General features: G+C 47.1%; 1 protein-coding gene across 1 annotated transcript; it reads right to left on the minus strand.

The window, feature by feature from the left end:
• Positions 1 to 4,923: 4,923 nt before the first annotated feature.
• On the minus strand, positions 4,924 to 21,103 carry riok1 (RIO kinase 1 (yeast)). Its single transcript, XM_082513244.1, has 17 exons — positions 20,927 to 21,103; positions 20,186 to 20,351; positions 11,670 to 11,775; positions 11,263 to 11,332; positions 11,136 to 11,178; positions 10,873 to 10,965; positions 10,684 to 10,796; positions 8,889 to 8,969; positions 8,593 to 8,679; positions 7,335 to 7,472; positions 7,159 to 7,262; positions 6,954 to 7,060; positions 6,800 to 6,865; positions 6,606 to 6,722; positions 6,475 to 6,528; positions 6,175 to 6,285; positions 4,924 to 5,170 (listed from the first exon to the last, which is right to left on the minus strand). Exons 1-17 carry the CDS (start codon positions 20,977 to 20,979, stop codon positions 5,060 to 5,062), a joined length of 1,620 nt encoding a protein of 539 aa, XP_082369370.1. The 5' UTR covers positions 20,980 to 21,103; the 3' UTR covers positions 4,924 to 5,059.
• Between the last annotated feature and the right edge of the window lie 31 nt (positions 21,104 to 21,134).

Here is a 21,134-nt window from a genome sequence, read left to right on the forward strand (position 1 = left end):
TGGCCAGTGCGATCCTCTATGCTGTTGCATGCTGGGGGAGCAGGCTGAGGGTCGCAGATGCCAACAGACTTAATAAACTGATCCGTAAGGCCAGCAATGTTGTGGGGATGGAGCTGGACTCCCTCAAGGTGGTGTCGGAGAGGCGGATGCTGTCCAAGATAAAGACAATGTTGGATAACACCTCCCACCCACTCCATGACATGTTGGTCAGTCACAGGAGCTCGTTCAGTGAGAGACTGAGATTACCGAAAAGCACCACTGAACGACACAGGAAATCATTCCTGCCTGTGGCCATCTCCCTGTACAACGCATCCACTTAACACACTGTTTGCTGCTACAACTACACATGTTTCTTTTCCAAATATTTATTTATAAGTGACTTATGTATGTATGTATGTATATATATGTATATATTGTACTATTCTTAGTTAGCGTATTGTCTGTCTTGTCTTAATGTTGGTTTAAAATGGAGCACTGTAACAAAAAATAATTTCCCCCAGGGATCAATAAAGTATTCTGATTCTGATTCTGATTGGCAAGAATACCAGAGGCGCAAAACACCAGCTACTGGTAGACAGTCAGCCGAGACTGCAAGACCAGACTGACCAACCTGTGCACTGCCTGGATTGATTACAAGAAGGCCTATGACTCAATGCCCCACAGCTGGATACTGGAATGCTTAGAATTGTACAAGATCAATGGGACCCTAAGAGCCTTCATCAGGAACTCAATGGGGATGTGGCGTACAACACTAGAGGCCAACTCCAAGCCCATAGCACAAGTCACCATCAAGTGCGGGATCTACCAAGGAGATGCTCTGTCCCCACTGCTGTTCTGCATAGGCCTGAACCCCCTCAGTGAGATCATTAACAAGACTGGCTACGGATACCGACTACGGAACGGAGCAGTTGTCAGCCACCTCCTGTACATGGATGACATCAAGCTGTATGCCAAGAGTGAACGAGACATCGATTCACTGATCCACACTACCAGGCTATACAGCCATGACATTGGAATGTCGTTCGGACTGGAGAAGTGTAGTCGGATGGTAACAAAGAGAGGGAAGGTAGTCAGAACTGAGGGGATTGAACTACCAGAAGGCAACATTGCAGACATAGAGGACAGTTACAAGTACCTGGGGATCCCGCAGGCAAATGGGAACCATGAAGAGGCCGCTAGAAAAGCTGCAACCACCAAGTACCTGCAGAGGGTCAGGCAAGTCCTGAGGAGTCAGCTGAATGGTAAGAACAAGATCCGGGCCATCAACACGTACGCCCTGCCCGTGATCAGGTACCCTGCTGGGGTAATAGGCTGGCCAAAGGAGGAGATAGAAGCCACTGACATAAAGACAAGAAAGCTCCTTACCATGCATGGAGTCCAGCACCCTGAGGCTGTATGCTAAGCGCAAGGAAGGGGGCCGGGGACTGGTGAGTGTCAGCACCACAGTCCAGGATGAGACAACGAACATCCAAGAATACATTGGGAAGATGGCCCCAACTGACCGAGTGCTCAGTGAATACCTCCGGCAGATAGAGGGGGTGGCTGATATCCAGAAATCTTACCAGTGGACAAAGCTGGACTGAAAGACAGCACAGAGGCACTAATCATGGCAGCACAAGAACAAGCTCTGAGCACAAGATCCATAGAGGCTGGGGTCTATCACACCAGGCAAGACCCCAGGTGCAGGCTGTGTAAAGATGCCCCAGAGACAATCCAGCACATAACAGCAGGGTGCAAGATGCTAGCAGGCAAGGCATACATGGAACGCCATAACCAAGTGGCCGGCATAGTGTACAGGAACATCTGTGCCAAGTATAATCTGGAAGTCCCGAGGTCAAAATGGGAGATGCCCCCAAGGGTGGTGGAGAATGACCGAGCTAAGATCCTGTGGGACTTCCAGATACAGACGGACAAAATGGTGGTGGCTAACCAACCGGACATAGTGGTGGTAGACAAACAGAAGAAGACGGCCGTAGTGATCGATGTAGCGGTTCAAATGACAGCAATATCAGGAAGAAGGAACACGAGAAGCTGGAGAAATACCAAGGGCTCAGAGAAGAGCTCGAGAGGATGTGGAGGGTGAAGGTAACGGTGGTCCCCGTGGTAATCGGAGCACTAGGTGCGGTGACTCCCAAGCTAGGCGAGTGGCTCCAGCAGATCCCGGGAACAACATCGGAGATCTCTGTCCAGAAGAGCGCAGTCCTGGGAACAGCTAAGATACTGAGCAGGACCCTCAAGCTCCCAGGCCTCTGGTAGAGGACCCGAGCTTGAAGGATAAACCGCCCGCAGGGGCGTGCTGGGTGTTTGTTTTTTTTATATATATATGTACGTGCTTTCTTTATAATGGGCCACAGTTTCAGTCTTTTTTCTTTGTCCTCTTTCATCAGGTCTTCAGTGAACCGCAGATGATTATTTTGAAGGAAAGTATTGTTCTTGGCAGCTTTCCACACCGGATCACGAATGCTCCTTGAGATGAACCGGATGATGATCCCTCTGGGTCTCGGGTCATTTTGTTTTGGTTTCCCCACTCGATGAGCGATGTCTAAGACCTCTGAAAACTTTTCCTTTTCCGCAGGCAGAACCGTTTGGCATATCCCAATCAACTTTGCGCGCACATCGGCTGAAGAGTAACTTAGTAAACTAAGTACTGAATATTATGTCACTTATTTATGTGCAAATATTTAATAACGAAGAACATTAAAACATTACTGTTGGCCACATGTCGGCAAAGTTATGTGACATTAGTGACGTTTGTACTAACTTGGTTTTAAAACCTTTACTTTAAAATATACGCCGTTCATTAGCTGAGCTTAATCCTACAGAGAATGATCAAAGCTCATGTAGAAACAAACAAATGAACAAAAGATTTTCTCCTTCATTTCTGTCAAACACAGCTGTATGACACGTTTCCAGCTGTTAGTATCATGGTTGCTAGGCAACCTGGGCAGCGCAACGGAGGCTAGACCGTCCCATTTCACAAGCCTCGCACTTCCGGCCTTGGCGGTCTTTGAGTACGCGGCCCTTGAGGATCGTTGAGGCTGCGTACTTTAAGGCTGCAGACCCTGAATTGGGATACAGCCAGAGATGGGCAGTAACGCGTTACTTGTAACGCGTTATTGTAATCTGATTACTTTTTTCAAGTAATGAGTAAAGTAAGGGATTACTATTGCAAAAACGGTAATTAGATTACTGTTACTTTCCCGTAGGAACGCTGCGTTACTGCGTTACTAAAACTGTGATTTTTTGCGAGAATGTCTCATGACAGTGACGTAAGCGAGTGCGCCGCTAGTGACAACAGCTGTGTGCAGATCAACAATGGATCACATATCGATTGTGGGAGAGAGTATGAGCGTGCAGCGTTTAAAGCTTGGAAGTACTGACCTTACTTTGAGTTTGATTCCATAAAAAGTGACAAAAACATTAGTGTCCGTTGTGCGTGGGAAGAAAACTTCTTTTTGCAGCGAAAAACCCCTAAACTTCCAAACAAGCACCGAGTGCGCAACGAGGTAATGAGAAACTCACAGAGAAACTCGCGGATTCTTCCACTGACCGCGGCACACCTGCACCAGGGTAAACCTCCGCCTACACCACTCCCGCTTTACAGGTGAAAATAGAGCAACAGGACCGCTGAGTCTTTGACTTTATTTATTTTCTGCTGTGTTTTACTTGCATCTATTTGAAAGACTGAGTGTAAACACAAAAAATATTTTATATTATGTGCAGAAAATAGGTTTAAATGTTAAACTAATTTCTTCCAGTCAGAGAATGTTGCATATAATTACATTTTTGCTTCATGCATAAAGTTAAAAGATTAAAACTAATAAAACAAGTTAAAAAAAAGAGACTTTTCCATTTGATTACATTTTGTATGATGGATTATGCAGAAAAAGTAATATTGGGCTGAAAGATCTATCGCTTTATCACCTATTCAGGTTGTAAATTGTGTTTTTAAAAAGTAACTAAGTAACTAAGTAATTAATTACTTTTGAAAATAAGTAATCAGTAAAGTAACGGGATTACTTTTTGGGGGAAGTAATCAGTAATTAGTTACTGATTACTTTTTTCAAGTAACTTGACCAACACTGGATACAGCCTGTGTGTGAGAAGCTTGGGGGCAGACAGACTCTGGAGGTTCAGCCTACGACTCCCAGAGTGCATTTCTCTTCATGTCTGTGCTTCATGGCTGGTGCCATAGCAGCAGAATTATAGAGGGCTTCCTCTGGGCCATTCAGACTGTTTAGGGAGAATTAGCTGAGTGTGAGGATTATGGGTAGTGTAGTGTTTATGACAGCCGGAGGAAGGACTTCCTGTAGGACCTCCGAGTCCTATCTGAAAGGTTTTTTTTACCTTCAGGTGTAAAGAGGCGTCATTGAAGGGAGGGGCTAAACACTGACAGCCCTGTCACATGACTGAGTTTAAAGCACAGGCTCTGCTACAGCTGGCATAAATATAGTTTACGCTTTAAAAGCAGACAGCCCAACTGTAATCTGATTACATTTCATGCTCACATGTGATGGCAGACTGAGATCCAGTCATCAAATGATGTCAGACTGCATTTTAAAGCACCTGAGTATCACCTTAATCAGCCTCAGCAGGTCAACTTGGATCCACAAACCGGGTCCGAGTTCACCTGGACAGAGGGGCGGGTCCAAGGTGAATCCGGATCACAGATTCAGGCTGATCCAGCTCATCTCACAGCGGCTTAAGTTTTCCCAACACTGTTCCCGCACATGACTCATCTTCCTTCGCCATGGCAAATCCAGCTCTCACCACTTATGACTAATCGATGCAGAAGGGGAGGAGTCAGAGGAAGAGGGTGGGGAGGACTTTATTTATAGACCAAACCCAGCGAGGGGGTGGGGCTTCAACCAATGAATAATCAGAGAGCAGTTTGGTCACATGACTCTTGCAAAGACAACACCATCATGGGAAAAAAATCTTTATTCTGTTAATTTGTACAAATAAAGTTTCTGTTGTTCATAAAGTTCACTAGCAGCGGCTCTCAGCTCTGCTCGCTGGTGATTGGCTGTTAGGTGGAGGTTGAGGCAGGAGGCACTCATCATCTGCCCTTCTTCGTCTTGGCCACCTTCTCCTTCCTCTTCTTCACGTGCTTGGGTACTTTGGTTCGACGTTTCTCTCGCTGAGCCTCCTTCACCATCTTCTTCCTCTCCTGAAAGGAAACATGGCGAGACGTGACGTCAGGAACGACGCGCACAACACTTTGACCTCTGACCTGCTGCAGCAGCCATCTTCTTATTAATAACATGACAGTTCCCAGTGCTCAGAAAGACTGTTTGAACCACGTTTTCTGAGCAGTAACCTGCTCCTGCTGCTTCCTGTATGTAGCTCTGTATGTGCGTTTGTTATTTACTCCTCCAGCTACGCCTGTAATCGGCCTTGTGTTTGTACATGTGCCACAAAGCGTTGGCTGCTCCACACGCAGGAGGCAAACACTGAAGAGGAGAAGAAGACTCACACTTCTCAGAAACACCCTTTGATTGTATTTACGTGCCATTTAAGCTCCGCCTCTTTGCTCTTCACCGTGTGTAGACAGACTCATTAAATGATGACATCACTGCTGCTGCCGTGTCATCAGTGTGTTTGTGGGCTTGTCACACGCCACTCATAGACACGCTTCTACTGCAGGTCTATTTTTAGTCATGTTTCCATGACGATCACAGAGCGCTACGAGTTCAAACGAAGCCCTGAAGCAAAAACTGATCATCATCTGCCATTGATCAGTGCTGGACCCGTAAACACGCTCAGCCTCTCTCTGACAAACGGAGGCGCCGCAGACCTTCAGGCTGTCAGCAGTTTAACCTTGCTGGCAGTGGGCGGAGCAACCCCTCCTAGCCTGCTGGTACGTTCAGCTCCGGTATCGTTTGTAAAATCCCAGGTGACATCAGAAAACTGGCCTCTGACCTTGAATTCACAGTCACTTCAAACTCGTTAGACATTTTTGGTGGACATCGTCTCAATCTCGAGTTGTCGCTTTCACAATCTTGGGTGTGCAAACCTCCGCCCACCCAGCAGGGTGTCGACACACCCCACAGTCAGCTGCACCTGACGGCGAAACACTCGCCCCTTAGCTAATTCTAACCTTCCTTCTGTCGAACAGAAGAGCCAGCTGCACAAACAGATAAACCCCGAACACCGCTGCTGCCGCTGCTTCACCTTTCTGTCCATCTGAGCATCCTCACTTTGCTGCTCCTCCTCCTCTTCTTCCTCCTCTTCTTCCTCCTCTTCCTGTGAGGAGGAGCAGTCGTCCTCCAGGAGAGCGGGAACCTGAGGAGACACCAGACAGGTGAGATCACCTGAGCTGTTGAGGCCCTTTCAGGATCTGATCAGCTCTCCTCGCTGTGGAGCTGTTTAACTGCCTAGAGGGGTTTTAAGATGGCGGCCACAGAGCAAGACCTTCCTCCTAAAATACTCCACGCCCACGCTACGCTAAGGGCCGCCTGACGTGTGACGTACCGTCTGAACTCCAGAGAGGTCCTTCTTCAGCCCTGTCAGCGTCTGATACAGGATCTGAGAGACACAAAATACCTTCATCATCATCGGCATCATCATCACCATCATCAGCATCATCGAGTTCGTGGTCTTACATTGTCATTCTGTCCACTGATGGCCGACTCTTCCTCCTGCGTCCTCACCAGGTCGACGTCACGCTCGTAATGACTCACCTCAGTCAGAGTACGGGGGATGTAGGCCTTTTTAAACACCTGAGGGGTCAGAGGTCAGAAGTGAGACTGGCTCAGAAAGGGCAAACTCATCAGTGTAAGCAGCTGTGAGGCATCACCTCCTCGTCCACACCATCCTGACTCGATCGCTCCTCCGACGTCCTCTCAGCTGCAATCACCATCGCCTGAACAATCAGAGAGAAGTGCGATAAGTGTCAATCAAACAAGTTCTGCACGTTCTTGCAAAAACATGACCCGTGCAGCTGTTAGCACCTTGTCCAGGTACTGGTCAATGTTCTGGCTGGTGATGGACGGGTCAGTGATGAAGTCAAAGAGCTCCCTGACTGTCATCACAGCCACGCCGTGCTTCACAAAGAACTCTGGGAAAGAAGACAGCGCAGTCAGAGGCCAGAGCACGACATCTTCAGAAGAACCTGCTCTTCACTTTCACCTGTTATTCTGAAAGAACCCCTCTCACCATTGATGTTGCTGCAGTCCTTCCGCAGGAACTCCAGGGCGTGAGGATGATCGTGCTCCACCGACTGCGACACATCGATGATGTAAGCGTCTCCGTTGTGATACCTGCAGACAGCCGAAATACATCAAACACACCGAAGGGTCCACAGGAAGTTTACTTTGAAAGAGTCAACTCACAGCATGTTGAACTCGCTGAGGTCGGCGTGGACGAGTCGAGCCTCCTGAAACATCTTCCTCATGTTCTGTATGACCTGCAGGTAGAGCTCCCGAGCCTTCGACTCCGAAAGTGAGGCGTTCTTCAGCAGAGGGGCTGGACTGTCCCATGAATGAAAGAGACAGCGATGAATAAAGGAGAACACAACTCCAGGAAGAGATAAAACTTCTGAGGTGGCCAGCGTATGACCCTGATTTTTTACCTGCTTCCCACGATAGTAGATTTGAACCATGGGTGTGGCATGGAATCACTGCTGGGTGTTTGGTTATTGTAGAATCTAAAATTATGGCTTTTGATACCCTATGCAAGACTTACGACCTCGAGAAACAAGACTTTTTTTGATACTTGCAAAAGACTGAAGAGCTGTGTCCGTGGAGACTTCTCGATTGTTAATATTTTCATTGATGCTTATGACTCTGGGAGTAACAGAGCCTTGATAAGTAAACTGTATAAATGTCTGACTAAGCTCAAAGGGAACTCAACGATTTACATAAAGCAGAAATGGGAAAAAGAAATGGACATTGTGATTACAGAAGATGGGTGGGCACGGATCTGGGAGACACAGTTTACCACGACTAACTCCAACATGTGGCGGGACTTCTGCTGGAAGAACATTATACGCTATTTCATAACGCCTAAACAGAAGTCTAAATTCAGTGCTACACCTGCGTTTTGCTGGAGGAATTGTGGGGAAGTCGTGGCTGATTACGGTCATGTATTCTGGTCCTGCCCACTCATACGACCCTTCTGGACGGAAGATGATGTTTATCTTCTGAAAGTTCTCTTGGCTTCTGCGAAGAAGGCCACAACAAAACGCTGGCTCTGTAGAGATCCTCCCACTGTAACACTTTTTACCTCTATAGTGGAAGACGTCAAATTGATGGAATGTATGACCTTCACTCTGCGACTGCAGGGAGATTTGGGAAGGAGACGGTGGAGAAAATGGCTGGACTTTACAGCTTGTGGCAGCACCCTTTGATGCATAGAATTAGTAATGCAGACTTGCTGACGTATGTATGTGTGGATGTGCAGATGTATGTACGGGCGTATGTTATCTTCCCATGACCTCATACTGTTTCTGTTTTTTCTTTTTCTATTTTATCTTGTTGCATAAAAATGTTCCTAAATAAATAAAAAGTGTCAAAAAAACCTGTAAAATCACCTTAAAGTCAGCGTAAGACTCTGCTGATGTGATCGATTATTAATCGGACCGATACTTACACGTTGTCTTTTCCAATGAACCCCATCAGCAGAACGTGGCTTCTGAGGAGGAGAGGTTCTGGGCTCGGGATTCCCGCCGTCTGCAGCCTGAAACACACACACGAGTTCTACTGGGTTCTAGCAATCCGAACAAGTTCTGACAACGGGACAGGTTCCATGTTTTTAACAGGTTATGCAATCAGAGCGGGTCCATGTTATCAGTAAGAGCATCTCTAACGCTTGACACAGGCTTTACTGGGTTCTACCAGTCAGAACCAGTTCTGTTTGGTTCTGGGTGTGGTTACAAAGGTTCTGACCTGATGAGGTTCCTCATCTCCTTCTCTGCCCATGTTCTCACCATCTTCCGGGGGTTTCCTTTACAGTACCCATGACGGAACCTGCAGAATAGAATAGAATAGAATTGAATAGAATAGAATAGAATAGAATAGCCTTTATTGTCATTGTACAGAGTACAATGAAATTGGAGTGCCACTCCCTTGGTGCAAGATAAATAATAAATATAAATGTAAAATATAAAAAGTACAAAAAAACAATCGTAAGTACTCAAACAATAGTAAGTACAATATATACAGGATAGCAGCATTAATATAATGACAGTATGAATAGCAGCATGATATAATGACAGTGACGGTATGGAATAGGTTCAATTGTTTTTGTGCTTATTTACTACGGTGATAGCTCTGGGAAAGAAGCTATCCCTGAATCTGTTTGTCCTGGTTTTATGTGACCTGTACCGTCGGCCTGACGGTAATAGTTCAAACAGTTGGTTGCTGGGGTGAGAGTGGTCCTTGATGATATTGCCAGCTCTGCTGAGGTACCGAGAGTTTGCAGTGACCTCCAGGCTGGGCAGAGAGCAGCCAGTGATCTTCTGGGCTGTGTTGATGACCCTCTGCAGTACTTTCCTGTCTGCAGCTGAGCACCCTGCATACCATGTTGTTATGCCGTACGTTAGGATGCTCTCTATGGTGGCTCTGTAAAATGTCACCAGCAGCCTCTCCTCCAGGTTGTTCCTCCTGAGCACTCTCAGAAAGTGGAGACGCTGCTGGGCCTTTTTAACCACCGCTGTAGTATTTGCAGTCCAGGAGAGGTCATCAGAGATCTGCACGCCCAGAAACCTCATGGAGTGTACCCTCTCCACACAGCTCCCGTGAATGTAAAGTGGGGCCGGGTCTGCTCTGCCCTTCCTGAAGTCCAAGATAAGTTCTTTAGTTTTCGTGGTGTTCAGTTGGAGGTTGTTAACTGAACACCACTCAGTCAGTCTGTTGACCTCATCTCTGTAGTCCGACTCATCCCCCCTTGAGATGAGTCCAACCACTGTGGTGTCATCCGCGAACTTTATGATGGTGTTTGAGAGATGGGTAGGGGAGCAGTCGGATGTGTAGAGCGTAAACAGGAGGGGACTCAAAACACATCCTTGTGGAGACCCGGTGCTGAGTGTGATGGTGCTGGACCGGTGGGGGCCGAGTCTGACAGACTGTGGTCTATTTGTCAGGAAGTCCTTGATCCAGAGGCAGATGGGGGTGGAGAGTCCCAGGTGAGACAGTTTCTGGACCAGGATCTCCGGGATGATATGATTGAATTCTGAGCTGAAGTCCAGAAAGAGCATTCTCACATAGCTTCCTCGGTGCTCCAGGTGACTCAGCGCAGTGTGGAGCGCTATGGTGATGGCGTCCTCGGTGGAACGATTTGTCCTGTAGGCAAATTGGTGGGGGTCCAGAGTGGGAGGCAGACCGGCCCTGATGTGCTGACAGACCAGTCTCTCAAAGCACTTCATCACTACAGGCGTAAGTGCAACAGGCCTGTAGTCATTTGGGCTGGCCACAGCTGTCTTCTTGGCGATGGGGATGATGGTGGAGGTTTTGAGGCAGGGCGGGACGGTGTTTGATGACAAGGAAAGGTTGAAGATTTTAGTGAAGACTCCGGTCAGTTCGTCAGCACATGCTCTGAGAACCTTTCCATGTATTCCATCAGGACCTGCCAGTTTGTCCAACAGGACAAACTGTTCCTGAAGGAGTCTCCTGCTGTACCTGGAGGCAACAGGAAGTGCTCGTGGTGTACCTGAGCGCTCTTCTTCTGTGGTGCCGGACTCACCTGAACTCCCCGCTGACGTACTTATCGCGGTCTTTGAACAGCAGGATGGACGTCTTGTAGATCTTGATGGCTCTGCTGTCCCCGGCTGCTGTGCTGGCGTGATAAACGTTTGCCTGAGAGGGACGAGTATTGATCAGCGCACGTGTAACTGTTCAGCGCATTGATCGAGCGATTAGTGAATGGTCTGACCTCCTTCCCGGTGCTGATGCAGCCGTTGATCTCGGAGATAATTCCTCGACTCAGCATCTTAAAGAGAATCATTCGAGTTCGAGGGTCTAACACCTGAAGAAGAAGAAAGCATCAGCTGCTTATTGATCTTCACCTTATTGATTATCTTTCACCTCCTGGCATTTCTTTCCTAAAGAACTCAGTAAAAGTGGTAGCATCGCATCACAACAACAGTCGCCTCGAGGTGCTCTAGATTGTAGGCCAGAGCCGCTACAGGAACTCACCTGTTCCACTGTGGCTCGATCTGATTTGTCCCTCACTCTGTACCTGTGGAGAGAAGCCAATCAGGATGTGAGTCACAGCAGGAACACCACGGCTGATGGCAGCATCATCAGCTGCTCTCACACTCACGTGTCGGCTTCTCTCTGTTTCTGCATCGTCGTCACTTTATTGATCACTGAGTCTGCGTAGTTCAGTTTGTCTGCCGGAAAACAAAGACGATCAGTCGATTCAATCGATTCCTGATCATAACTACAAAGCCTACACCGACGTTGGACCAGAGACGCAGACTCGATGATGCTTCACTGGCTCCAGACCTCCACAGCGGCTTATAGCAGGCCGTTGGGTGCAGGTGATCAATCAATACAATCAATACTGACAATCAGCTGTGAGCAGACAGGTCGCTCTGAAAGGCGGATGAAATGCCACATCGATGTCGTTTAAGAGCTTCACGAAACTAAAAAGCTGTGTGTGAGTATGTTCCTGTCTAGCCATCTTTGTGAGGACCAAAATCTGCATATTGTGTGTGTGTTTCTTACCCAGGTTGATCTTGTGTTCATATTTCCTCAGAGCTTTGTCAGATGGCGTTGATGACGGCAGCTTCTTATTGGACGGATTCTGTCTGTTGGACTGCAGTCGGAGACTCTGTGCACAAAAATAACTCAGGTTATAACGTCTCACACACACACACACAGAGAGACTGAGGAGGAGCTTCTTCCCGCAGGCGATACGGTCTCTCAATCACACCACCACACAGTCCTGACCCACACATACAGTTCTTACACACACACTGGACTTTCTGGACATTGTTTCACTTCATTACTTAAATCACGCTGCTGTTATTGTGTATATATTTATTTATATTTCTTCATACATTCTTATATAGTTCTATATTTCACTTGTATTTTTATTTTTATTTTTATTCCTATTTATTCTATTTATCCCCTTCGTATATTTTATTTATATTGTCTCTGTATTTATATATATGTGTGTGTGTATAACTCTGTAACTTCTGTCGGTGCTGTGCTTTTTTGGAAATCGAATTTCCCAGAGGAACCCACCCGAGGGATTAATAAAGTTCTATCTTATCTTATCTTATATTGTGTATTTTGTTGTACAGTTATTTTATTTAACTTTAATTTATATATTTTATCTTATTCTCCCAGTTAAATTTACCCTTCATTCTAATTTGTGTTGTACAGTTATTTCATTTTTAACCTTAATTTATATTTTATTCCTTCCTAGTTAAATTTACCCTTTTTAATTTTTCATATTTATTTCCTATCTTATTCATAGCCTTTTCCTTTTTTGTTTTCTTTAGGTCACGAGCAGTTGTCCAAGCATTTCACTACATATCGTACTGTGTATGACTGTGTACGTGACAAATAAAAAAATTTGAATTTGAGATACAAGAACAAGATGGCGCCGAGTATGGCAGCCTCGTCGCGAGCTCCCCCAAGCAACGGCTTTCTTCTGTGTTTAATTTTACTTTTCCTTTATTTTTTCACGAGCAGCACTTGTCTCCTTGTGTACGACCGACAAACCTTACTGGACATAAAAGACGGTCTTTCTTATAACTTTCCGGAGTTCAAGTTTTGCAACACGAACGCTCCGTTTGCAGACCTCCCATTCATCTCACCTGAGACGCCTTTGTTCTCTGGCCCTGGAGGCCGCAAACGCCGACGCAGAGGGAGAAGATCTGGCGTTCTGGTTGGACTGAGACGGCGCACTAACAGACCACCGTTACCCAGTTTATTACTGGCTAATGTGCAGTCTCTGGAGAACAAGCTGTGCGAGCTTCGGGCACGGATCTCATTCCAGCGAGAGATGCGGGACTGCTGCGTGATCTGCCTCACAGAAACCTGGCTATCGGACAAAGTACCGGACTCCGCAATACAACTACCGGGGTTCTCCGTGCATCGCGCGGACAGGTCACAGGATCTTACTGGGAAAAGCAGAGGCGGTGGTGTGTGTTTCATGATCAACAACAGCTGGTGTGATTATGCGAACGTGCACCCGGTCAAATCCTTCTGCTCACCGGACCTGGAGTACCTGATGATTAAGTGCCGGCCATTCTGGCTACCGAGGGAATTTACAGCAGTGATTATTACGGCTGTTTACATTCTCCCACAAGCCGACACTGACCGAGCACTCAGGGAACTGTACAGCGCGATCAGCAGCGAGGAAACCGCACACCCAGAGGCAGCGTTTATCACAGACGGGGACTTTAATAAGGGAAACCTGAAGAAAGTCTCACCCAAACTCCACCAACACATCCATTTTAACACTCGTGGAGATCGGCTACTCGACCACTGTTACACCTCTTTCCGGGATGCGTACAAAGCCCTCCCCCGCACCCCATTCGGCCAATCAGATCACCGCTCCATCCTGCTCCTGCCCACCTACAGGCAGAAGCTGAAACAGGAAGCTCCAACCCGGAGGGCGGTGCACTGTTGGACGGACCAATCGGAGTCTGCGCTGCGGGACTGTTTTGATCACGCGGACTGGGAAATGTTTCACGTGGCTGCTAGGGACATTGATGAATACACAGACTCAGTCTGTGGATTTATCAGGAAATGCGTGGAAGATGTCGTCCCATCCAGAACAGTTAAATCCTTCCCAAATCAAAAACCCTGGATTAACGGAGATGTTCGCGCGGCACTGGCGGCACGGAGCACCGCCTTTGCCTCCGCGAACACATCGGACTACAAACACGCACATTACCAACTCCGGAAGACGATCAAAGCAGCCAAACGTGAGTACAGGGACAGGGTGGAGCAACAGTTTGACAACCCTCGGAGTATGTGGCAGGGACTAAACACGATCACAGACTTTAGAGGGAAAACCAGCACACCGCAGACCACGGCCTCTCTGTGTGAGGATCTAAACGTATTCTACGCTAGATTCGACACAGCGAACACCATGAGACCGGACAGTGTGCGCACCGCGGATGACGTCAGTGCGCACACTGTGTCTGAGGAGGATGTGCGGAAGTGCTTCAGGAAGGTGAACAGACGCAAAGCTACTGGTCCGGACGGGATTCCCGGCCACGTCCTCAAGTCATGCGCGGCTCAGCTGGCTGGAGTGTTCACGCACATCTTCAACCTTTCCCTCTCTCTGTCTGTAGTCCCAGCCTGCTTCAAAATGGCCACCGTCGTCCCTGTACCCAAATCCTCCACCATCTCCTCATTGAACGACTGCCGACCTGTAGCCCTGACCCCCATCGTAAGCAAATGCTTCGAGAAGCTGGTCAGGGACTTCATCTGCTCTGCACTACCCGACTCACTGGACCCTCTACAGTTCGCATACCGCCACAACAGGTCCACTGATGATGCCATAGCCCTGACACTACACACTGCCCTGTCACACGTGGAGAAGAGAGACACGTATGTGAGGATGCTGTTTGTAGATTACAGCTCAGCATTCAATACCATCGTTCCCTCGAAGCTGGACAGGAAACTGCAGGATCTAGGACTGAGCAGCTCCCTCTGCAGCTGGATCCTTAGCTTCCTGTCTGACAGACGCCAAGTGGTCAGACTGGGCAGCATCACCTCATCCCCCAAATTCAAATTCAAATTTTATTTGTCACGTACACAGTCATACACAGTACGATATGTAGTGAAATGCTTGGACAACTGCTCGTGACCTAAAGAGAACAAAAAAGGAAAAGGCTATGAATAAGACAGGAAATAAATATGAAAAATTAAAAAGGGTAAATTTAACTATGAAGGAATAAAATATAAATTAAGGTTAAAAATGAAATAACTGTACAACACAAATTAGAATGAAGGGTAAATTTAACTGGGAAGAATAAGATAAAATATAAATTAAAGTTGAAAATAAAATAACTGTACAACAAAATACACAATATAGAACTATATAAGAATGTATAAAGAAATCTAAATATAAATAAATATATACACAATAACAGCAGCTGTACAAGTATTAACTGGAAATGAAGAATGTAGTGACCAGTGTTGTGCAAAACCAAAGTCCAGAAAGTCCAGTGTGTGTGTAAGAACTGTATGTGTGGGTCAGTACTGTGTGGTGGTGTGATTGAGAGACCATATCGCCTGCGGGAAGAAGCTCCTCCTCAGTCTCTCTGTGTTGGTCTTCAGGGAGCGGAATCGCTTTCCTGACCTCAGCAGAGAGAACAGTCTGTTGTTGGGATGGCTGAGGTCCTTCACGATCTTCCTGGCCTTGGTCCGGCACCGCCTGCTGTAGATTGAGTGCAGGTCAGGGAGCTCGGAGCGGATGGTGCGCTCAGCTGACCGCACAACCCTCTGTAGAGCTCGTCTGTCCTGCATGGTGCTGTTCCCGAACCAGGTTAAGATGTTTCCCGTCAGGATGCTCTCTATGGTGCACGAGTAAAAGTTCCTGAGCACCTTGGAGGGCAGTTGGAAGTCTCTCAAGCGTCTGAGGTGGTAGAGACGCTGTCGGGCCTTTTTCACCACGGTGTTGATGTGACAGGACCATGACAGGTCCTGCGTGATGTGAACTCCGAGGTATTTGAAGCTGTCCACTCTCTCCACTGGGCACTCGTTGATGACGGGGGTCTGGTAGTTCCTCTCCTGCTTAGTGCTGAAGTCCACTATCAGCTCCTTTGTCTTACTGACGTTTAGAAGGAGGTTGTTCCTCTGGCACCAGTTCTCCAGATTCCTAATCTCCTTCAGGTAGGCCGTCTCGTTGTTATCAGAGATCAGGCCCACCACGACGGTGTCGTCAGCAAACTTGATGATGGTGGTGGAGCTGGTAGTGGCCACACAGTCATATGTGTACAAAGAGTACAGCAGGGGGCTCAGAACACACCCCTGGGGGGCTCCAGTGCTGAGAGTGGTGGAGGCTGAGACATGTCCTTGCATTGGCTTCCCATTGATTTTAGGGTTCGTTTTAAGGTCCTTTTATTGGTTTTTAAATCTTTAAATGGTCTGGCTCCTGTGTACTTAACTGACTTGCTGAAGTCACATGTTCCTCCTCGCTCGCTCCGTTCAGCTGAGCAGCTGCTGCTGTCGGTCCCTAAGTCGCGGCTGAAATGCAGAGGAGACCGTGCCTTTTCAATTGCGGCTCCGATGCTCTGGAATAACCTTCCCCTCCAAATTAGACAAGCGTCATCAGTGCAGGTCTTTAAGTCCAGATTGAAAACCTATTTTTATTCCCTGGCTTTTAACTCTGTAGGAAACTGACACCTTCTTATTTATTTTATTGTTTGTAATGATTTTATGGTATTTTTAATTTGGTTGTTGTTTTGATCTGTGTTGTTCAGCACTTTGGTCTGCCTGGTGTGTTCTTAAAGTGCTATACAAATAAACGATGATGATGATGATGATGATGATGATGATGTCCGCCCATCCTTACTGCCTGTGGTTTGCCAGTTAGGAAGTTGGAGATCCACTGACACATAGATGAGCTGAGTCCCAGATGCTCCAGCTTGGTGGTGAGTGTGGAGGGAATTATGGTGTTAAATGCAGAGCTGTAGTCTATGAAGAGCATTTTAACATAATTCCCCCTTCTAGTGTCCAAGTGAGTGAGTGATGTGTGGAGGAGATGAACACTGGTGCTCCACAGGGGTGTGTACTGAGCCCTCTCCTGTACTCACTCTACACCTACGACTGCACAGCCACTAACAGCTCCAACATCATTGTGAAGTTTGCGGACGACACTACAGTGGTGGGTCTTATCACCAACGGTGATGAGACGGCTTACAGGGAGGAGGTCAGCGCCCTGACCCACTGGTGTCAAGACAACCATCTCACCCTCAACGTCGCAAAGACAAAGGAGTTGATAGTGGACTTCCGGAGGTGCAGAGAAGTACACACCCCCATCACCATCAACGGCGCTGCTGTGGAGAGAGTGAGCAGCTTCCGGTTCCTTGGCGTACACCTGGCTGAGGATCTTACGTGGTCAGTACACACAAACAAAACAGTGAAGAAGGCGCAGCAGCGCCTCTTCTTTCTCAGGAGACTGAAAAGATTCGGCATGAGCCCCCGCATCCTCAGGACCTTCTATCACTGTGCCATTGAGAGCATCCTCACTGGATGCATCACCACCTGGTATGGCAACAGCACCGCCTACAACCGCAAAGCTCTCCAGCGAGTAGTGCGGTGCTCTGAACGGATAATTGGAGGTGAGCTTCCCTCCCTCCAAGACATCTACAGGAAGCGCTGCCTGAGGAAAGCGGGGAGGATCATCAAGGACTCCAGTCACCCCAGCCAGAAACTGTTCAGACTGCTTCCATCAGGAAGGAGGTTCTGCAGCATCCGGTCCCGTACCAGCAGACTGAGAGACAGCTTCTTCCACCAGGCCATCAGACTGCTGAACACGTCATAGACACCTCAGCTTCACTACTGGAACTTTAACATTATGCACTCCATACTGTACAGTAACGCCACTGTTTTGCACATGTCTCAACTCTGTATATTTTATTTTATATATTTTATTTATTGTTTACTCTATTTAATTTGTAAAATATGTGTACACACACACACACACACACACGTAGAAAAATATTTAGTATACACATCCAGAAATGCATATACTATTATATATTGTACATATATTTATTAGTTTCAGATGTAGCCATTCTTGTATTTTGCTTGTTTACATTATTGTATTTTGCACACCTCTGTTGCTTGTGAAGCTCGCACACAAGAATTTCACTCACATGTGCTGTACCAATGTACCTGCACATGTGATGTGACAATAAAAGTGATTTGATTTGATTTCACACACACACACACACACACACACACACACACACACACACACTCTTTGGCATCGAGCTAGCACTACAGAAGAGGAGCAACGCTGTCAGCTCATTTCTATTAGCTGACACTTATCAGCTCAACAAACATGCAGTTTGTCTCACAGTGTGTTGCAGCTAAAGGTCCAGCTGCTGTATTTGACAGGGAGAGAAAAGACAGAAAGCTACTTCACTCAGAGATGGAGACAGATTAGAAAGAAGGACAGGAGAGGAAGAAGGACGCTCATTTAAAGCTCACATGGAAGTCCTCGTGGTTTTAAATCTGTCACATTGTGTTTGTTCATAAACCTGCTACTAATCAAACTGAGGCAGACTGTCATTTAAAGGCTGCATGAGAATCCTCTGCAGGATGAACAGGTGAGTTCGCTGCACTGATGGGTTTACAGTAGAGTGTGTGACTGCTGCACAGCGGCTGTGGGTTCATGCTCACAGTTAGCTTATACCAAGGTATGGAGGGCCAGGAGTACCAAAAATAATTAAATAGCCCATTAAATAATTAAATGTTTAAGTAATGAATTAAAATGGAAAGAACCCCGACTCAACAATATGAATTTTACATTTGCTCAAATCTGGATGAATCCAGGTGTGTACATCCACAGAGAGCAGCAGGTCAGCTGATCACAGCCTGCACACTAAGAAACTACTGGAGCTCTCAGTGGAAATGACTTTCAGTCTTTCCCCCACACTGAGACATGACAGCTGATTTAAAGGTTCCTCCACCTGCTGAATCCACATTAACCTCTGACTGTACACATATTCCTGTTTGGAGACAAAGTCCCCCTCTACAATGTAGGCAACAGGAAATAGAGACTTGTTTTTATTTCTATGCTTTTTATTCTGATTCAAGCTGTATAAACAAAGATAGACTAAAGTTTGTATTCCCATGAGAACCTTCACAGACATATTTGTATTCCCATCTATCTATCATTTTATAATTATGTTAATATAACGCAAGGTTCAGTTAGCTTTGCACAGAAACAGTCCTCCAAGGAACTACTCATCTCCTCAGTTAGCTCCTCTGTTAGCCCCTGTGTTAGTCCTGCTATTAGTCCCTGTTAGCTCCTCTGTTAGTCCCTCTGTTAGCCACTCTGTTAGTCCCTGTTAGCTCCTCTGTTAGTCACTCTGTTAGCTCCTCTGTTAGTCCCTCTGTTAGTCCCTCTGTTAGCCACTCTGTTAGTCCCTGTTAGCTCCTCTGTTAGTCACTCTGTTAGTCCCTGTTAGCTCCTCTGTTAGCCCCTCTGTTAGTCCTGCTATTAGTCCCTGTTAGCTCCTCTGTTAGTCCCTCTGTTAGCCACTCTGTTAGTCCCTGTTAGCTCCTCTGTTAGCCCCTCTGTTAGTCCTGCTATTAGTCCCTGTTAGCTCCTCTGTTAGTCCCTCTGTTAGCCACTCTGTTAGTCCCTGTTAGCTCTTCTGTTAGTCACTCTGTTAGTCCCTGTTAGCTCCTCTGTTAGCCCCTCTGTTAGTCCTTCTATTAGTCCCTGTTAGCTCCTCTGTTAGTCCTTCTATTAGTCCCTGTTAGCTCCTCTGTTAGTCCTTCTATTAGTCCCTGTTAGCTCCTCTGTTAGCCCCTCTGTTAGTCCTTCTATTAGTCCCTGTTAGCTCCTCTGTTAGTCCTTCTGTTAGCTCCTCTGTTAGCACCTCTGTTAGTCCCTCTGTTAGCCCCTCTGTTAGTCCTTCTATTAGTCCCTGTTAGCTCCTCTGTTAGTCCCTCTGTTAGCCACTCTATTAGTCCCTGTTAGCTCCTCTGTTAGTCCCTCTGTTAGTACTTCTATTAGTCCCTGTTAGCTCCTTTGTTAGTCCCTGTTAGCCCCTCTGTTAGTCCTTCTATTAGTCCCTGTTAGCTCCTCTGTTAGTCCCTCTGTTAGCCCCTCTGTTAGTCCTTCTATTAGTCCCTGTTAGCTCCTCTGTTAGTCCCTCTGTTAGCCCCTCTGTTAGTCCTTCTATTAGTCCCTGTTAGCTCCTCTGTTAGTCCCTCTGTTAGTCCTTCTATTAGTCCCTGTTAGCTCCTCTGTTAGTCCCTCTGTTAGCCACTCTATTAGTCCCTGTTAGCTCCTCTGTTAGTCCCTCTGTTAGTCCTTCTATTAGTCCCTGTTAGCTCCTGTGTTAGCTCCTGTGTTAGCTCCTCTGTTAGTCCCTGTTAGCTCCTCTGTTAGCTCCTCTGTTAGCTCCTCTGTTAGCTCCTCTGTTAGCTCCTCTGTTGCATAATCAGGCGTTCAACACATACATCATCAGCTGATCTCCTTTTACACCTGGAAGGCTGTTGGTTCTTCCACCTCTACTCACTTCCTGTCTTACCTGAAAGCCACCCGCTGCCTGGTTATATCTTTTGGCCAGATCTGCTGCTGAGCTCCAGGCCCACTCATCCTCATCATCATCCTCATCCTCATCCTCCTCACTGAAATCCTGCTGCTCTGATGAAGGCAGTGCATCACTGATGCGAGTCAGCTCCACTGATTTGACGCTGCAGAACAAAAACAAACAAACAACAAAAACACAGTCAGAGCTGCTGAAATCTCTGCGAAAGTTACTCATACAGCAAACAAGATGTAATGATGAAAGAGGAGGCAGCCCTGGTGCCCCGATGGTCAGGAAGGCAGAGGCCCGAGCTGTGAACTGGTCCCCTCTGTGAAGCTATCAGAGCTCCTCTGTGGGTTAAAGTTGTGGTTCTGTTCTTGTGCCCTGAAGCCTGTCGATTGTATTTATGTAGTAAATATTAATGAATTTTACCTGCAAATATTGGCCTGAAACAAGAAGCCCTGATGGTGAGAGGCTGGTTTCTGTATGGGACTGAAACACCAACAGTACGGCCATGGAGACTTACACTGAGTGTGTGTGTGTAAGGTGCGTCAGTAACCGCGACAGAAAAGCTCACACATGAAAGCATCAGAGCATCAGCTGCTGAAACCCAGGCTACACCTGAGCTTACCTGGATAAGACTGAATCCTGCTATGGAGTGGTGACGCGTTACCATGGTGATTTAGCCAGGTACAGCCTCACTGTTTACAGCGCATTATCAAAACAAACAAACTCACTCACCTGTCCTCCTCCGCGTCATCAAACTGCCCAGGTACACACGCCGACTCCGCCATGACATCAAAGCCTCTTACACGTGCACAGGTGAGCGCTGAACCTTCTGGACCGACTGTGCTGCGCCGCTCCTCGTGTTTACGCCACTTCCGTGTTCGACCACGTGACTACGGAGAGCGGCGCGGGTCAGAGGATGACGTCACATCACCTCTACCGA

The sequence above is a fragment of the Aulonocara stuartgranti genome (genome assembly GCF_965226115.1).
Source record: "Aulonocara stuartgranti genome assembly, chromosome: 18".
Classification (NCBI taxonomy): Eukaryota; Metazoa; Chordata; class Actinopteri; order Cichliformes; family Cichlidae; genus Aulonocara; species Aulonocara stuartgranti.